The sequence below is a fragment of the Pseudophryne corroboree genome, chromosome 1, assembly GCF_028390025.1.
Source record: "Pseudophryne corroboree isolate aPseCor3 chromosome 1, aPseCor3.hap2, whole genome shotgun sequence".
Taxonomy (NCBI): Eukaryota; Metazoa; Chordata; class Amphibia; order Anura; family Myobatrachidae; genus Pseudophryne; species Pseudophryne corroboree.
Window position 1 is genome coordinate 301551065 of NC_086444.1, and position 19248 is coordinate 301570312.

Sequence of the window (19248 nt, forward strand, 5' to 3'; positions counted from 1 at the left end):
TTAATATATTGAGTGGTTTTACATGCTTATGTTATTCATACATGTTGTTTCTAACTATTTGTTTCCAAACTCTAGTTGGTCTTGGTATTAGGAGATCTACATATCCCACATCGCTGTAACAGTTTGCCGGCAAAATTCAAAAAATTGCTTGTTCCTGGTAAGATACAACATATTTTGTGCACCGGGAATCTCTGCACCAAGGAGAGCTATGACTACCTCAAGACACTGGCTGGGGATGTTCACATTGTCAGAGGAGACTTTGACGAGGTTCTCATTTATTATCTCTTTATTACGTTTATTTTCAAAGAATAATTACACGTGATTATTTTTATAAACTGGTATATTTGGTATGCGTGTTTCTAGAAGTGTGTATGTATGTGTACATATTTCTGCTGCGGGGTACACTGGGCTCCACAAGGATTAACATCGGGGGGTGTAGAGTAGGATCTTGATCCGAGGCACCAACAGGCTCAAAGCTTTGACTGTTCCCAAGATGCACAGCGCCGCCTCCTCTATAACCCCGCCTGCACAGGAGCTCAGTTTGTAAGTTGGTGCCATGCAGTAAGCAGGCAATCAACAGGGGGGCTGCCTTTTGCAGCCCATTTATAGCTTAATTTAAAGAAAGAATACTTTCAAGACTTCAAGGGCTGCAGTGTTTCATGTCAGGTAGACCTACTTTGCTGCAGCTCCATCACCCCCAGCGGCGCTATATACTCCTGCGCCCTGGTTGCCGGGGTTACTACAGCGGAGGCTCCGGTGTACTTCTGAAAAGTTAGTCACACACCCGCCGCTGCCCTCCAGGATCGCGTGGCCGCAGGTACATGGGGAGGTAAGGGGTCTCTTTGGCCGCTGTTTACTGCGATCCGGCGCGGACGTAGGAGGCGGGCCGCGCGCGCTGGTGTTGACACTGTTACTGGGCAGCCGCTCCACTAGCCACCAGGCACACTGGGCACAGTTGGGGGGTTTTCCCTCTATTAAAACCCTGTTTTTATAGGCTGCAGCGCCCGGTGGGGAAGCCAGCAGGGGGAGAAGGCCTAACCTGTAGCCCAGCCCCAGGGCGCCATTTCTGTGAATGTTCCCGCCCTGGAGCTGCATATCTCTCCCTCACTCCCTGTCACCAGCCATCACAAAGGAGCTGAGCTGTTACTGGGACTGTTGGGGCAAATCCTTCTCTGTAAAGCCGCCTGATCACCAGCGCTGTGCATTTTACAGGACACTTAAGTATTCTACCTGTCACTGGGACAGTGTTAGTTATGAAAGAGTGCATACATTCAGGGCTGTGTGGTACAAACGCCCTGTGATATACATCCAGTATCTACTGTGCTTTGTTATATCTATTGTTGATGCATATAGCTTTACTGAGTATTACTTTGTATTGCTAGTCCAGTGCAGTTTTATGGTGCATAATTTCTGCATGGTATGCTTGTGACTATATATGTGTGTGCATGTAGCTGCTGCGTGGCTGCCATATCGGGTATTTCACTCAGCGTGCTATTCCTATATTCCATAACCTGTGGGGGCTAAGTGTATCAGGTTTTCTGTATAATATAGGATTTCTCTGACGTCCTAGTGGATGCTGGGAACTCCGTAAGGACCATGGGGAATAGCGGGCTCCGAAGGAGGCTGGGCACTCTAGAAAGATTTGACTACCTGGTGTGCACTGGCTCCTCCCACTATGACCCTCCTCCAAGCCTCAGTTAGATTTTGTGCCCGGCCGAGGTTGGATGCACACTAGGGGCTCTCCTGAGCCTTTAGAAAGAAAGTATAGAAATTAGGTTTTTTATTTTCAGTGAGACCTGCTGGCAACAGGCTCACTGCAGCGAGGGACTAAGGGGAGAAGAAGCGAACCTGCCTGCTTGCAGCCAGCTTGGGCTTCTTAGGCTACTGGACACCATTAGCTCCAGAGGGATCGACCGCAGGCCCAGCCTTGGTGTTCGGTCCCGGAGCCGCGCCGCCGTCCCCCTTACAGAGCCAGAAGCAAGAAGAGGTCCGGAAAATCGGCGGCAGAAGACATCAGTCTTCACCAAGGTAGCGCACAGCACTGCAGCTGTGCGCCATTGCTCCTCACACACACTTCACACTCCGGTCACTGAGGGTGCAGGGCGCTGGGGGGGGCGCCCTGAGAAGCAATAACACCTTGGCTGGCAAAAATACCACAATATATAGCCCCAGAGGCTATATATGTGGAAAATACCCCAGCCAGTATATAGGAAAAAGCGGGAGAATAGTCCCCGGAAAAGGGGCGGAGCTATCTCCTTCAGCACACTGGCGCCATTTTTCCCTCACAGCTCCGCTGGAAGGAAGCTCCCTGGCTCTCCCCTGCAGTCTACACTACAGAAAAGGGTAAAAAAGAGAGGGGGGGCACTAAATTTAGGCGCAGTATACATTTATATAGAAAAAGCAGCTATAGGGGACATAACTCAGTTAGTCCCTGCATTATATAGCGCTCTGGTGTGTGCTGGCATACTCTCACTCTGTCCCCCCAAAGGGCTTTTGTGGGTCCTGTCCTCTGTTAGAGCATTCCCTGTGTGTGTGCGGTGTGTCGGTATGGCTGTGTCGACATGTTTGATGAGGATAATGATGTGGAGACGGAGCAGATGCCTTTAGAAGGGATGTCACCCCCTGCGGGGCAGACACCTGAGTGGATGAGCTTATGGAAAGAAATGAGTGCACGTATAGACTCCTTACATAAGAAATTTGACGACATGCCAAATGTGGGACAGCCGACTTCTCAGCTCGTGCCTGTCCAGGCGTCTCAAAGGTCATCAGGGGCTCTGAAACGCCCGCTATCTCAGATCGCAGATGTCGACACTGATACTGACACCAGTGTCGACGACGATGAGTCTAACCTGATGCCCACTAAGGCCATTCACTGCATGATTGAGGCAATGAAAGAGGTGTTACACATTTCTGATATAAATACAGGTACCACTAAAAAGGGTATTATGTTTGGGGAGAAAAAACTACCCGTAGTTTTTCCCCCATCAGATGAATTAAATGAAGTGTGTGAAGAAGCGTGGGCTTTCCCTGATAAAAAATTGGTAATTCCTAAGAAGGTACTAATGGCGTTCCCTTTCCCGCCAGAGGATAGGTCACGTTGGGAAACACCTCCTAGGGTGGATAAAGCGCTCACACGTTTGTCTAAAAAGGTGGCACTACCGTCTCCGGATACGGCCGCCCTCAAGGAACCTGCTGATAGAAAGCAGGAGGCGATCCTGAAGTCTGTATACACACACTCGGGCATTATACTTAGGTCAGCTATTGCGTCAGCATGGATGTGCAGTGCTGCCGCTGCGTGGTCAGATAAACTGTCAGAAAATATTGACACACTAGACAGAGACACGATCCTGCTAACCATAGACCATATCAAAGACTCAGTCTTATATATGAGAGACGCACAGAGGGAAATCTGCCGGCTGGCATCTAAAGTAAGTGCATTGTCCATTTCTGCTAGGAGAGGCTTATGGACTCGCCAGTGGACAGGAGATGCAGATTCTAAAAGGCACATGGAAGTTTTGCCTTATAAGGGTGAGGAATTATTTGGGGATTGTCTCTCGGACCTAGTTTCCACAGCAACGTCTGGGAAGTCAGCATTTTTACCCCATGTCCCCTCACAGCCTAAGAAGGCGCCGTTTTATCAGGTTCAGTCCTTTCGGACCCAGAAAAACAAGCGTGGAAAAGGCGGGTCTTTTCTGTCCAGAGGCAGAGGTAGTGGAAAAAGGCTGCAACAAACAGCAGGTTCCCAGGAGCAAAAGTCCTCCCCCGCTTCTTCTTCCAAGTCCGCCGCATGACTGTGGGGCTCCACAGGCGGAGCCAGGTACGGAGGGGGGCTGCCTCAAGAATTTCAGCGATCAGTGGGCTCGCTCACTGGTGGATCCCTGGATCCTTCAAATAGTATCTCAGGGGTACAAACTGGAATTCGAGGTGTCTCCACCCCACCGGTTCCTAAAATCTGCCTTGCCGATTGCTCCCTCAGACAGGGAGGCGGTGCTAGCGGCAATTCACAAGCTGTATTCCCAGCAGGTGATAATCAAGGTACCCCTACTTCAACAAGGCCGGGGTTACTATTCCACACTATTTGTGGTGCCGAAACCGGACGGTTCGGTGAGACCCATTTTAAATTTGAAATCCTTGAACACATACATAAAAAAATTCAAGTTCAAGATGGAATCGCTCAGGGCGGTTATTGCAAGCCTGGACGAGGGGGATTACATGGTATCCCTGGACATCAAGGATGCTTACTTGCATGTCCCCATTTACCATCCTCACCAGGAGTACCTCAGATTTGTGGTACAGGATTGCCATTACCAATTCCAGACGCTGCCGTTTGGACTGTCCACGGCACCGAGGGTATTTACCAAGGTTATGGCGGAAATGATGATACTCCTTCGAAAAAAGGGAGTTTTAATTATCCCGTACTTGGACGATCTCCTAATAAAGGCGAGGTCCAAGGAACAGTTGTTGGTGGGAGTAGCACTATCTCAGGAAGTGCTGCACCAGCACGGCTGGATTCTGAATATCCCAAAGTCACAGCTGGTTCCGACGACACGTCTACTGTTCCTGGGTATGATTCTGGATACAGTCCAGAAAAAAGTGTTTCTCCCGAAAGAGAAAGCCAGGGAGTTGTCATCTCTAATCAGAGACCTCCTGAAACCAAAACAGGTATCGGTGCATCACTGCACGCGGGTCCTGGGAAAGATGGTAGCTTCTTACGAAGCAATTCCCTTCGGCAGGTTCCATGCCAGAATCTTTCAGTGGGACCTGTTGGACAAATGGTCCGGATCGCATCTTCAGATGCATCGCTTAATAACCCTGTCTCCAAGAACCAGGGTGTCTCTACTGTGGTGGCTGCAGAGTGCCCATCTTCTAGAGGGCCGCAGGTTCGGCATACAGGACTGGGTCCTGGTGACCACGGATGCCAGCCTTCGAGGCTGGGGGGCAGTCACACGGGGAAGAAACTTACAAGGACTATGGTCAAGTCAGGAGACTTCCCTTCACATAAATATTCTGGAACTAAGGGCCATTTACAATGCCCTAAGTCAAGCAAAATCCCTGCTCCTACACCAGCCGGTGCTGATCCAGTCAGACAACATCACGGCAGTCGTCCATGTAAATCGACAGGGCGGCACAAGAAGCAGGATGGCAATGGCAGAAGCCACAAGAATTCTCCGATGGGCGGAGAATCATGTACTAGCACTGTCAGCAGTGTTCATTCCGGGAGTGGACAACTGGGAAGCAGACTTCCTCAGCAGACACGACCTCCACCCGGGAGAGTGGGGACTTCATCCAGAAGTCTTCCAGATGCTGGTAAACCGTTGGGAAAAACCACAGGTGGACATGATGGCGTCCCGCCTCAACAAAAAGTTAAAAAGATATTGCGCCAGGTCAAGGGACCCTCAGGCGATAGCTGTGGACGCTCTAGTGACACCGTGGGTGTACCAGTCGGTTTATGTGTTCCCTCCTCTGCCTCTCATACCAAAGGTATTGAGAATAATAAGAAAGCGAGGAGTAAACACAATTCTCGTGGTTCCGGATTGGCCAAGACGAGCGTGGTACCCGGAACTTCAAGAGATGATCTCAGAGGACCCGTGGCCTCTGCCGCTCAGACAAGACCTGCTACAGCAGGGGCCCTGTCTGTTCCAAGACTTACCGCGGCTGCGTTTGACGGCATGGCGGTTGAACGCCGGATCCTGAAGGAAAAGGGTATTCCGGAAGAAGTCATTCCTACGCTTATTAAAGCCAGGAAAGATGTTACGGCAAATCATTATCACCGCATATGGCGGAAGTATGTTGCATGGTGCGAGGCCGAAAAAGCCCCAACAGAGGAATTTCAACTAGGTCGATTTCTGCATTTCCTGCAAGCAGGAGTGAATATGGGCCTAAAACTAGGCTCCATTAAAGTACAGATCTCGGCTCTGTCGATTTTTCTTTCAAAAAGAACTAGCTTCAGTACCTGAAGTTCAGACATTTGTGAAAGGAGTGCTGCATATTCAGCCCCCGTTTGTGCCTCCTGTGGCACCTTGGGATCTCAACGTGGTGTTGAGTTTCTTAAAATCACATTGGTTTGAGCCACTAAAAACCGTGGATCTGAAATATCTCACGTGGAAAGTGGTCATGTTATTGGCCTTGGCTTCAGCCAGGCGAGTGTCAGAATTGGCGGCTTTATCATGTAAAAGCCCTTATCTGATTTTCCATATGGATAGGGCAGAATTGAGGACTCGTCCCCAGTTTCTCCCTAAGGTGGTGTCAGCGTTTCACCTGAACCAGCCTATTGTGGTGCCTGCGGCTACTAGGGATTTGGAGGACTCCAAGTTGCTAGACGTTGTCAGGGCCCTGAAAATATATGTTTCCAGGACGGCTGGAGTCAGAAAATCTGACTCGCTGTTTATCCTGTATGCACCCAACAAGCTGGGTGCTCCTGCTTCTAAGCAGACTATTGCTCGCTGGATTTGTAGTACAATTCAGCTTGCACATTCTGTGGCAGGCCTGCCACAGCCAAAATCTGTAAATGCCCATTCCACAAGGAAGGTGGTGGGCTCATCTTTGGCGGCTGCCCGAGGGGTCTCGGCTTTACAACTTTGCCGAGCAGCTACTTGGTCAGGGGCTAACACGTTTGCAAAATTCTACAAATTTGATACCCTGGCTGAGGAGGACCTGGAGTTCTCTCATTCGGTGCTGCAGAGTCATCCGCACTCTCCCGCCCGTTTGGGAGCTTTGGTATAATCCCCATGGTCCTTACGGAGTTCCCAGCATCCACTAGGACGTCAGAGAAAATAAGAATTTACTCACCGGTAATTCTATTTCTCGTAGTCCGTAGTGGATGCTGGGCGCCCATCCCAAGTGCGGATTGTCTGCAATACTTGTAAATAGTTATTGCTAACTAAAGGGTTATTGTTGAGCCATCTGTTGAGAGGCTCAGTTGTTTTCATACTGTCAAACTGGATATAGTATCACGAGTTGTACGGTGTGATTGGTGTGGCTGGTATGAGTCTTACCCGGGATTCAAAATCCTTCCTTATTATGTCAGCTCGTCCGGGCACGGTGTCCTAACTGAGGCTTGGAGGAGGGTCATAGTGGGAGGAGCCAGTGCACACCAGGTAGTCATAAATCTTTCTAGAGTGCCCAGCCTCCTTCGGAGCCCGCTATTCCCCATGGTCCTTACGGAGTTCCCAGCATCCACTACGGACTACGAGAAATAGAATTACCGGTGAGTAAATTCTTATTTTTTTTCACAAGATATACTTGCTGTGTATTTTTCCTTGTGATTTATAGTCACCCTATATATCTCATGGATTCCCGGTTTGTGCTGACACAGTCACACTTCACTGGGAGTTCTTGCTAGGTATATCGCTGCTAAGAATTGTACCAGGTTGCCCAATATTGTGCTCATTATTATGTCAGCTACATGAGGCAACGGAGCTGGGGCTTCTCCCACATTGCGTGGTGGTGATGCCACAGACGTGTTGGAGGAGAATTTGGCAGCTGAGAGTTCAGGTTCAGGGGGTTCCTTACCCCCCAGTGGGTTTGTAGCACTGAGGGCAACAAATGACCCACCTTGGGCTACCTTTTCCACGCTGTTAAACACGCCTGTAACTAAATTGGCGCCCCCTGTGGGACCATCTCTGCCAGTGCAGCAGTTTATGGTCCCTGCTATTAATCCGCCATGGGCAGATCAAATCTCCACTCGGTTACAGCAATTGAACCGGTCACTGACTACATCTAAGTGTCACTCTCGCCCGCCTAAGACGTCTTCTAAACGGGCCATTACCTCCTCCCAATCCACTGCTGTCCCAGACACGTCCTCTGAGGAGGATGGTGCACATACTGATCCCACAGACACTGACTCAGATGTTTCTGATGGGGAAGGGAAGTCATTGGTGGATGTCCCTGATATGATTGAGGCAATTAGGCTCATTCTTCAGGTGTCTGATAATCCTGAGCCTGAGGCTGTCTCTAAAAATCCAGATAGAGTTAAACGTAAGAAGGTGATTAAACAGGTTTTACCTCATTCTCAACACCTGGCTGACATACGTCAGGAATCCTGGGAAAATCCGAGGACGAAATTCATACCAAATAAGAGTCTGTTGGCTCGCCATCCTCTCTGCGGAGCTATGTAAAAATTGGTAAACTCCTCCGCCTGTAGATTCTCATGTGGCGCATGGTAGTTTCCTCTGCTCTGCCAGTAACTACCATCACCTTTCTGAAGGAACCGACGGATAGACGTGTGGAGGGTTGTTTGAAAGTGATTTACACCCTAACGGGGGCTGTGCATAGGCCAAATATTGCAGCGACATGGGCTGCTGAAGCTGTTGAGGTGTGGGCTCAGGAGCTAGAGGCGGAATTGCCTTCTAATGCTTCTGAGCATGATCGACAATGTTTCTCATATATTACCACGACTTCTCTGTACCTTAATGAGGCGGTATCCGATGCCATGGTGCTGCCGGCCAAGGCTGTTACTACGTCCGTCTTGGCCAAACGTATCCTTTGGTTGAGATCCTGGTCGGTGGATATGGATTCCAAGAAAACCCTGGAGGTGCTTCCTTTCAAGGGAGACATTCTCTTTGGAGAAGATGTCAATAAGATTGTGGCTGATCTGGCTACTGCTAAAACAGCTTGCCTACCTGGTATGGCTCCTTCCACGCAGAAGGCTAAAAGTACTTTCCCTCGGCCCTTTCGTCCTCCAGGTAAAGCAAAAGGTCAGGCGTACCCAAAGCAAGCTTGTGCTTCCAGAACTGCCAAGCCCAGACCGAAACGAGCCTGGGCTGCCCGTCAGCATGCTTCCAAAACTGACAAGTCTGCCGCATGACGGGGCGGGCCTCCCTCTGGGGGATCCCAGGGTGGGGGACCGACTTCTAGGTTTTGCCCAGGAATGGTTGAAGACCACTTCAGATACCTGGGTAAGGGAAGTCCTCACTCAAGTTTACGCTGTACCCTTCAAGAATCGGCCCCCTCATCGATTTTGCCTGACAGATGTGCCTCTGGACCCGGCAATAGCAAACACTCTGCACTCGGTGGTACATTCCCTCCTGACCACAGGAGTGGTAGTACAGGTGCCTCTGGCTCACCGCTGTTACTAATCCTGAAACTGAACGGGTCCTCGCGGGCCATTCTCAATCTGCAGTCCTTGAACAAGTGTGTGCGGGTCAAGATTCGTATCAAAACTCTGCGCTCTATTGTTCTGGCCTTGGAGCTTGGGGACTATATGGTCTCCCTGGACATACAGGATGCCTACCTGCATATTCGCATTGCAGTGTCTCATCAGCAGTACCTGAGGTTCACGGTGGGCAACCTTCATTACCAATTGGCCTCCCTCAAGGTTCACATATCTGCCTTGTTGGTTTGGTTTCAGAGAAAGATTGCTGCCCTACCTGATGTCCATGCATTCACTCAGGGCGTGTTGCGGATTCAGCCTCCTTATGTGCCACCTGTGGCCACTTGGGATCTGTCTGTGGTTTTGGAGGCCTTGCAGGAGTCTCCGTTTGAGCCTCTTGCCTCTGCTGACCTTAAGTGGCTTTCCCTTAAGGTGCTATTCTTGCTGGCTATTGCTTCAGCTAGAAGGGTCTCGGACTTGGGTGCCTTATCCTGTAAGTCTCCCCATTTGATTTTTCACAGTGACCGAGCGGTTCTTAGAACACGACCAGGTTATTTACCCAAGGTGATGTCTTCCTTCCACCTTAACCAGGAGATTGTGGTTCCGGCCTTTAATTCTCCTGAGTTGCCTACCAAAGAGCGGTCTTTGGATGTAGTACGGGCTCTCTGTATCTATGTGAAGAGAACTTCCTCCATTAGGAAATCCGATTCTCTTTTTGTGCTGTTTGGTTTTCACAAACGTGGCTGGCCTGCTTCCAAGCAGACTCTGGCTGGATGGATTAGAATGGTGATTGCACATGCTTATGTACAGGCTGGTCGTCCGGTTCCTGCTACCATTAAAGCCCATTCTACTCGGTCGGTTGGACCTTCTTGGGCAGCCCACCGTGGTGCGTCCTTGAACAATTGGGCAAAGCGAGTACGAGGTCCTCAGGGAACACGTTCATTAGGTTCTATGCCTTCGATACTTCTGCCTCCCAGGATGCTTCCTTTGGACACCAGGTTCTTGTGCCCGCTACAGTGCATCCCCTCCCATAAGGAGCTGCTTTAGGACATCACTGATGTTAATCCTTGTGGAGCCCAGTGTACCCCGCAGCAGAAAACGAGATTTATGGTAAGAACTTACCGTTGTTAAATTTCTTTCTGCGAGGTACACTGGGCTCCACAAGGCGCCCACTCTGACGCACTTAGCTTTTTTGGGTTGGTATTGGCATAGCCGCTGACACCCTCTCCTGTGGTGAGTGTGTGGTGTTATTGGCTACGAGCGATTGTCGTCTCTGGTACCTGCTACTGCATTGGGCTGGTTAACGAAACTGAGCTCCTGTGCACGGAGGCGGGGTTATAGAGGAGGCGGCGCTGTGCATCTTGGGAACAGTCAAAGCTTTGAGCCTGTTGGTGCCTCGGATCAAGATCCTACTCTACACCCCCCGATGTTAATCCTTGTGGAGCCCAGTGTACCTCGCAGAAACAGATTTAACAACGGTTAAATCGTTATTTCACAATATCTCTGCAAGATCTCATTTATGACTTAGTTGCTTATAACCAGTTTCCTCACCAATATATACAGTATTTTTATACAATTAAAGACCCAAATGACTGAACTTGCTGGTATCAGTGTGTATTATAATTTACATTCTTTTTTAACCACTTGCCTGGCATGGTCGCAACAGATGCGACCACACCAGCAAGTGCTTTTATCAGACCTGGTTGCAAAGGATGCGACCAGTCAGATACACAGCGTGGGAAACTTCCCGCAGCTGCAGCTCTCAGTGGGTCCCTCTGCGCCCTCCCCCAATATTTGCCATGCTGCCGATCACTGCTGATCGGTCTGTACAGCAGGATTCCCCACCCTGCGGCTTCAGACAATAGCAGCCGTTGGTGAAGTATAAACTAGCTCCCCCTGTATACCTGGTGGCTGTCCGGGCTATTAAAATGAAAGTCACAATGGTTCCGATGTACCAGTGTTTGAAAACAACCTTCTTTTTTTTTTTTTTACAAATATAAAAAAAAATCCCCCCTTTTTTTTTAAATTTCATTTTATTTAATATAATTTTGTATAAGATAGAATATATGTTCTTCACCTTTTCTGCAGCGGGGTACACTGGTATTCCACAGGGAATGACATTGGGGTGTAGAGTTGGATATTGATCCGAGGCACCAACAGGCTAAAGCTTTGACTGTTCCCAGGATGCACTGCACAGCCTCCTCTATAGCCCCGCCTCCAGGCACTGGAGCTCAGTTTGTAAGTTGGTGCCAGTGCAGGTCACTAATAGGGGGGGCTGCGCTAGGCAGCCCTGAAAAGAGCTTTTTAAGAAGACTTCAAGGGCCGCAGCACTTTAGTTATTCTGACATGCTGTGCTGTGGCTCCAACACCTCCCTCAGCGGCTCTGTGTACTCCTGCGGCCTGTTTCCAGGGTATTTGTAGCGGGGACGCACCAGTTTCTAGACACACCACCGCTGCTGCTCTCCTGGATCGCGTGGCTGCACGACAGGGAGGAGGTAAGAGGGTCCACCAGGTGGGCCCCGCCGGTAAATCGCGATTCCAGCAGACGGACCGCGCCGCTTGCGTAAACACTGTGGCCGTGCAGGGACCCCACTATATCCACCAGGACAGGGAGCACAGGTCGAATTTACTAAAATCCGTTTAACATAGGCTCCATAGTCCAGCAGAGGGGATAAGGCGCTGACCTGTAGCCCCTCCTCCAGCTACGGGCTCACATGTATTGCTATCACTATATCAGGGTCTCATTTCAAATATAGGGTTTCACAGGATATACAGTTTTTTTGTATTTTTCACTGTGTGTTTGTCACCTCACACCGCTTAAATCCTCTGTTTTGTGGTTTGCATTTGCTATCACATGACACAGGGTTTTTTTTTTTTTTTTTTTTTTTTTTGCAGGTATTGTGTTTGTCTGGCTGTATTGTACTGCTGCGCCCTAAGGCTATATTTCCAATAATGTCTGCTACACAGGGCGGGAAATCTGCAGTGCTGGCGCTATGGATTTGTCTGAGGAAAAGGTTTCAGCTGATGGTTCAGGGACTGCATGCCCTGCACCTTCCAGTCAGTTTGTAGCACCTGTGGCAAATCAAGACCCACTTTCGGGTGCTTTTTCAAATATGCTGTTGACTCTTGTAACGCGGCTTACGCCCCCTGTGGGACCTCCTGTGCCATTGCAGCCACATATTGTCCCTGTAGTCAACCCGCCTTGGGTGGATGCTCTGTCTACCCAATTACAATAATTAAATCAGTCTTTGATTAGACAAAAACCTACCCCTCGCCCTAGGGGTCATCTAAACAGACAATTTCTTCCTCACAATCCACTAATATTTTGGATGATTCTTCTGATGAGGATGGGGATTATACTGATCCGTCAGACACTGATACAGTTATTATTATTATTATTATTATTATTATTATTATTACATTTTATTTATAAGGCGCCATATGTGTTTCGCAGCGCCGTACAAAGGACAGTACAGGGAGACAAAACATAGCATTACAGTAAATAAATAACAGAAATAGAGTACAGGTAGCAGAGCACCACACGTTCTCAAGACATAATACAGCTAAGATGTAAGTATTGATGGAGTGATCATCGTACTACTAGAGGCTGGTGGCCATAAATGGAGATGAGCCTTTACTAGCAGGATAAAGATGGTCGTTGAGTAGGGGAGAGCTGCGAGTGAAATGTGTTGAGACGAGGGCTTAGATAATAAGAGGAAAGAGGGCCCTGCTCTGAAGAGCTAACAATCTAGTGGGGAGGGGCGACAGACAGATGACAAGAGGTGCAGGCAAGTGGGAGGTAGCCTGATGGCAGTATGCAAGCAAAGCTGAGATGTTCACGGCATGAGGCAGGGGGGTGGAGGCGCGGCTTCAGCACTGGGTTATGCATCGGGAGGGTATGCTTTGATGAATAGGTGGGTTTTTAGTGCCCGTTTGAAGCTTTGCAAGGTCGGGGAGAGTCTAATGGAGCGGGGGAGTGCGTTCCACTGAAGGGGTGCAGCACGGGCAAAATCCTGAACTTGTGCATGGGAAGCAGTGACAAGGGTGGTGGAGAGGCGACGGTCATTAGTCGACCGTAGGGGGCGGAAGGGAGTATGAAGGTAAAGGAGGTTGGAGATGTAGGGAGAAGTGGAATTAGAGATGGCCTTGTATGTGAGGGTGAGGAGTTTGAAGAGGATTCTGTAGGGGAATGGGAGCCAGTGTAGATTTTGTCGAAGGGGAGTGGCAGATGTGGTGCGGCGGGAGAGGAAGATAAGCCTAGCTGCGGAGTTCAGGACAGATTGGAGGGGAGCAAGCGAGTTGCTTCTGATGAGGAATGTACAACTCAAGTTAATGCTCCTGACCTAGTGTAGGCTATGATGCTGATTCTCCAGATTGATGATGAAATTGAGCCCCCCCCCCCCCCCTCCGCTACGTCTAAGAAACCTGATAAGATTAAACGTCAGAAAGTTGCTAAAGTACTTTTACCGCATTCTGATCTTTTAATTGACATACGTCAGGAATCCTGGTCATCTCCAGGGAAGAAATTTTGCCTGTCCAAAAAGATAGCTAGCTTGTTACCCTATCCCTGCAGAGTTGAGTAACAAGTGGGAAACTCCACCGCCGGTGGACTCTCATGTCGCCTGTCTAATGGTATCTTCCACTCTGCCTGTCACCACTGTCACCTCACTGAAGGAACCAACGGATAAGCGTGTGGAGGGATGCCTGAAGTCTATTTATACACTTACCGGTGCTGTGCATAGACCCACTATGGCAGCCTCTTGGGCTGCAAAAGCTATTGAAGCATGGGTTCAGGCAATAGAGGTTGAGCTACCTCTCAATTTTTCTGACCCTGCCAGACAATATCTGTCGTATATTACCACACTATATTCAGGAGGCGGCCTCTGATTCAGGTGTAATGGCGGCCAAGGCGTCTACTACGTCTATCCTGGCTCGCCAGATTTTGTGGTTAAGGTCCTGGAAAGTGGACCTGGACTCCAAAAAGACCTTTGAGTTCTCCCATTTAAGGGAGACATACTATTTGGGGAGGATCTGAACAAGATCGTGACTGACTTGGTAACAGCTAAGACTGCATTTCTCCCAAGTACTATTCCTTCTGCTCCGAAGGCAAAGAGTACCACTTTTCGTTCCTTTCGACCTCCAGTTAAAGCAAAGGGTCAGGCGTACCCAAAGACAGGCTCGTACTTCCAAAACCACCAAGCCCAAGTCTAAGCAATCTTGGACAGCCCATCAGCCTGATTCCAAACAGGACAAGCCTGCGGCATGACGGGGCGGGCCTCCCCCTGGGGGACCAAAGGGTGGGAGGCAGGCTTCTGCAGTTCGCCCATGCCTGGTTAAAGACCACTTCAGACGCCTGGGTGCGGGTAGTTGTCTCTCACGGGTACGCGATCTCCTTCAAGAGACGTCTCCGCTCACCAGTTCTGCTTGACGGTTATCCCTTCGGATCCGCTGAAAGCACAGACTTTTCACTTGGTTGTACAATCTTTCCTAGATACTGGAGTGATTGTGCCGGTACCTCTGTCTCAAAGAGACAGGGGCTACTATTCGACCCTGTTTCTAGTCCCGAAACCAAATGGGTCCTCCCGGCCTATACTCAAACTCAAATCTTTGAACAAATTTGTGAGGGTATGCAAATTCCGTAGGGAAACTCTGCGTTCCATTGTAATGGCCATGGAAATCAAGGACTATATGGTATCCTGGACATACAGGATGCTTACCTGCACATTCCTATCGCCAAGTCGCATTGGCAATATCTGCGGTTTGCTCTTGGCAATCTACATTATCAATTCCAGGCCTAGCATTTCGGACTGACCACAGCTCCTCGGATCTTCACCAAGGTCATGGCAGTCATGACGGCTCTTCTCCGCCGTCAGGGTGTCGGGATCATGCCGTATCTTGACGACTTGCTGATCCTGGCGAACTCCCCAGAGGTTCTCCTCCGTCATCTGGAACAGACGGTCCAATTACTACAAGCCCACGGGTGGCTCATCAACTGGAAGAAGTCCTCGCTGGTCCCTGCTCAGAGCATGGTGCACCTGGGGGCATTGTTGGACACACACGACCAACGATTGTTCTTGTCTCCAGAGAAGGTCCTGAAACTTCAGGACAGGATCAGATACTGCCTCTCTCACCAGAGAGTGTCAGTACACTCGGCGATGCAAGTACTAGGCCTCATGGTGTCTGCATTCGACATGGTGGAGTACGCCCAAATTCATTCCCGCTCTCTGCAGAGGTTAATCCTTTCCCAGTGGGACGGCCTGCCTCACCGGATCAAGTCTCAAATTATCTCCTTGACTCCAGAGGTTCGTATGTCACTGAGCTGGTGGCTACAGGACCAACAGTTGAGCAGGGGCCGTCCCTTCTGGATCTCCAACTGGGTCCTCCTGACAACGGACGCCAGTCTGCGAGGTTGGGGCGCGGTGTTGGAGCAACACTCTCTCCAGGTTCGGTGGACCAGGGAGGAATCTCTCCTCCCAATAAACATTCTGGAATTGCAGTCAGTGTTCAGTGCGTTGGAACAGGCCTGTTCTGCACCAGAGGCAGAGCCAGTTTCAAGTACAATTGGACAACGCTACCACAGTGGCATACATAAATCATCAAGGCGGCACGCAAAGCCGCATGGCAATGATGGAATTGTCAAAAATCGTCCCAATGGGCAGAACACCATCTGCCAGCCATATCGGCAGTGTTCCTTCCGGGAGTCCTTAACTGGGAAGCGGACTTCCTCAGTCGTCAGGACAGGCACGCCGGACAGTGGAGTCTTCATCCCGAAGTCTATTCAACTCCTAGTGGACAATGGGGCCTACCAGATGTAGACCTGATGGCATCTTGACACAATCACAAGGTTCCAGTCTTCGGACAAGGGATCCTCAAGCAGCGTTCGTGGACGCACTGGCAATTCCATGGAACTTTTGGCTGCCATATGTGTTCCCTCCGGTGTTGCTCCTGCCCAGAGTAATATGGAAGTTCAAGCAAGAAGGAGGAATACTACTTCTAATTTCTCCATCGTGGCCCAGACGGCATTGGTTCTCAGACCTGCAGGATCTGTCAATAGAGCGTCCTCTGCTACTTCCTCAACACCCGGACCTGGCCAGACTGGCTTTGACGGCGTGGCTCTTGAAGCATCACTCCTGAGAGCAAAAGGATTCTCTGAGGTGGTCATTCAAACTATGTTGAAAGCCTGTAAACCAGCTTCAGCTCGGATTTATCACAGGGTCTGGAATTCTTCCTTCACATGGTGTGCCGCTAAGAATTATGATGCATATACTTTCAAAACTTCCAGACTTTTGGCTTTTCTACAACAAGGCCTAGACTTGGGCCTTCGTCTGGCCTCCCTCAAGGTTCATATTTCTGCCTTGTCGGTGTGGTTTCAGAGAAAAATTGCATCTCTTCCTGACTTTCACACTTTCACTCAGGGTGTTCTAAGGATTCAGCCTCCCTATGTCCCTCCTGTGGCTCCATGGGATCTGTCTGTCATCTTGACTGCCCTGCAAGAGTCTCCATTTGAACCTCTTGAGTCTGTGGACCTTTTTAAATGCCTTATGCTTAAGGTCGTGTTTCTGTTGGCTATTGCCTCCTCTGGGTGTCGGACTTAGGTACTTTTGTCCTGTCGTCCACCCTATCTAATTTTTCACCGTGACCGGGCAGTTCTTCGAACTCGCCCTGATTTTTTACCTAAGGTGGTATCTTTTCATCTTAACTAGGAGATTGTGGTTCTGGCCTTCATCTCTTCTGGTTTGTCCTCCAAAGAAAGATCTTTGGACATGGTACGGGCTCTCTGTATTTATGTGGAAAGTACTGCCTCTATCAGGAGGTCAGATTCTCTTTTTGTACTATTTGGTTTTCACAAACGTGGCTGGCATGCTAATAAGCAGACCTTGGCCAGATGGATTAGAAGCTTATGCGCAGGCTGGGCTCCCAGCTCCTGCTGCTTTCAAGGCCCATTCTACTCGGTCGGTTGGACCTTCTTGGGCGGCCCGCCATGGCACGTCCGCTGAACAGTTGTGCAAGGCGGCCATTTGGTTCTCTGTGAACACGTTCATCAGGTTCCTATGCCTTTGATACTTCCGCCTCCCAGGATGCTTCCTTTGGACGCCGGGTTCTTTTGCCCACTACAGTGTGTCCCCTCCCATGAGGAACTGCTTTAGGACATCCTAAAGATGTTAGTCACTGTGGAATACCAGTTGTACCCCGCTGCAGAAAAGGAGATTTATGGTAGACTTACCATTGTTAAATCTCTTTTTGCAAGGTACACTGGATTCCACAGGATGCCCACCCTGACGCACTTAGCTTCTTTGGGTTTGTATGTCGTTAGCCGCTAGTCCCTTCTCCTGTCGTGAGAATGTGGTTCTATGTGACTAACATCTACCGTCTCTCTTACCTGCTACTGTATTGGACTGGTTAACAAAACTGAGCTTCAGTGCCTGGAGGCGGCACAGTGCATCCTGGGAACAGTCAACGCTTTAGCCTGTTGGTGCCTCGGATCAAGATCCAACTCTACACCCCCAGATATTATTCCCTGTGGAATCCAGTGTACCTCGCAGAGAGATTTAACAATGGTAAGTCTACCATAGATCTCCTTTTTCACTCATAAAATTACAATTTCTGAGTGGTTTTTGGAAATAAAAATTGTTAGTTAAGTGGTTTAAAGAAGTGTGCAAATAACTAAGTTGCAGTGTTATATAGATAAACTGCATTGCTCAATCAGTTCTCTGCACTGCATATTATAATCCATGTATTTTCAGGTTTTATGTACACAAACACCCAGTGCAGTTATAGAACGGTCAACCTGTTGCTCAACTGAAACTAACATAATAGAACCCATTTCTGAGTCTTCAACCTAGGTACACACTATAGGATTTTGCCCAATTCAGACCAACACAAAACAATCCCGGTGTACAGCGTACATACTACCCAACAATAGTTTTAGTTCTAAACAATCCTTTTGATTCCAAATAGTCTCACATAGTGTGTGCAGCATACGCTATGTTGGGAGCCGATTGTATGTGATTTGGGCCAACCGCTGTACCCTGGTACAGCGTGTGCACACTAAACAATCTGGCCAGCGATCCAATATCCATACCTCACAACATGACCCTCTCCGGGAGGGACACAATGCTCTGCTCCTGGTTTCCCTTTTATTGTATGATTACAGGCACCTGTGTTGAACAGGTTAAAAGATAAGAAAGGTGTTTCAGCACAGGTGATGGCAATCATTTATTAAGAGGGAAGCCCAGGAGCAGAGCATTCTGTCCCTCCTGGAGAGGGTCATGTTGGGAGGTATGAATATCTGTTAGGTCAGCCCAAAAATGATATAGTGTGTACTTGGACACACGTGACTAGAAATATTCTTCCAAAATGTCTGTCTGTATTACAAAACTCATAAAGCACCTTCCAATGTCTTATTTTGTCTTGGCATATAGCATTTCTCATAACCACAGTGGTGGGAGTTGCTAATTTGTCTTTAAAAAAGTTCTGATATATTTACTCCACCTACTTTCACCAATGACATATTAATAATTGCCATTAGGTGAAAGTAGGGTTGTAATAATCCAAATCAGTTGAATATAGTTACCCTGTAATGATGTCTCTCTGTTTCTGTTTTTGTTTTGGTTTTTTTCTCCCAGAATTTAAACTACCCAGAACAAAAGGTTGTGACTGTTGGTCAGTTTAAGATTGGGCTAATCCATGGTCACCAAGTCATTCCCTGGGGTGACATGGCTAGCCTAGCATTGTTGCAAAGGCAGCTTGATGTAGATATAATGATTTCAGGACATACACAGAAATTTGAGGCGTTTGAGCATGAAAACAAGTTTTATATCAACCCAGGATCTGCCACAGGAGCCTACAATGCATTAGAAAGGTAAGTTGTTTGCTGTTTAATGTTACTTGGTACATTTATACTTGCTAGTCATTCATTGTTTTATAATTACATACATACATACATACATACATACATACATACATACATACATACATTCTATATATATATATATATATATATATACACATACATATATATATATATATATATATATATATATATATACACATACATATATAGATAGACAGATAGATATAGAAAATATGAGTTGTCTTTTTAAACTATTGTAACATAATCACGGGGCGGGGGCCAATTCATTTAGGAGCAAGTTGCT

At 48.5% G+C, this 19248-nt stretch overlaps 1 protein-coding gene across 1 annotated transcript in view; it reads left to right on the top strand.

Moving 5' to 3' along the window:
- The window catches only part of VPS29 (VPS29 retromer complex component), a 72873-nt gene that overhangs the window by 46393 nt on the left and 7232 nt on the right, over window positions 1–19248 (top strand). Inside the window, exons 2-3 of the mRNA XM_063964403.1 lie at window positions 76–267; window positions 18718–18953. Coding sequence (XP_063820473.1) covers window positions 76–267; window positions 18718–18953 — 428 coding nt within the window. The remainder of the gene's footprint in view (window positions 1–75; window positions 268–18717; window positions 18954–19248) is intronic.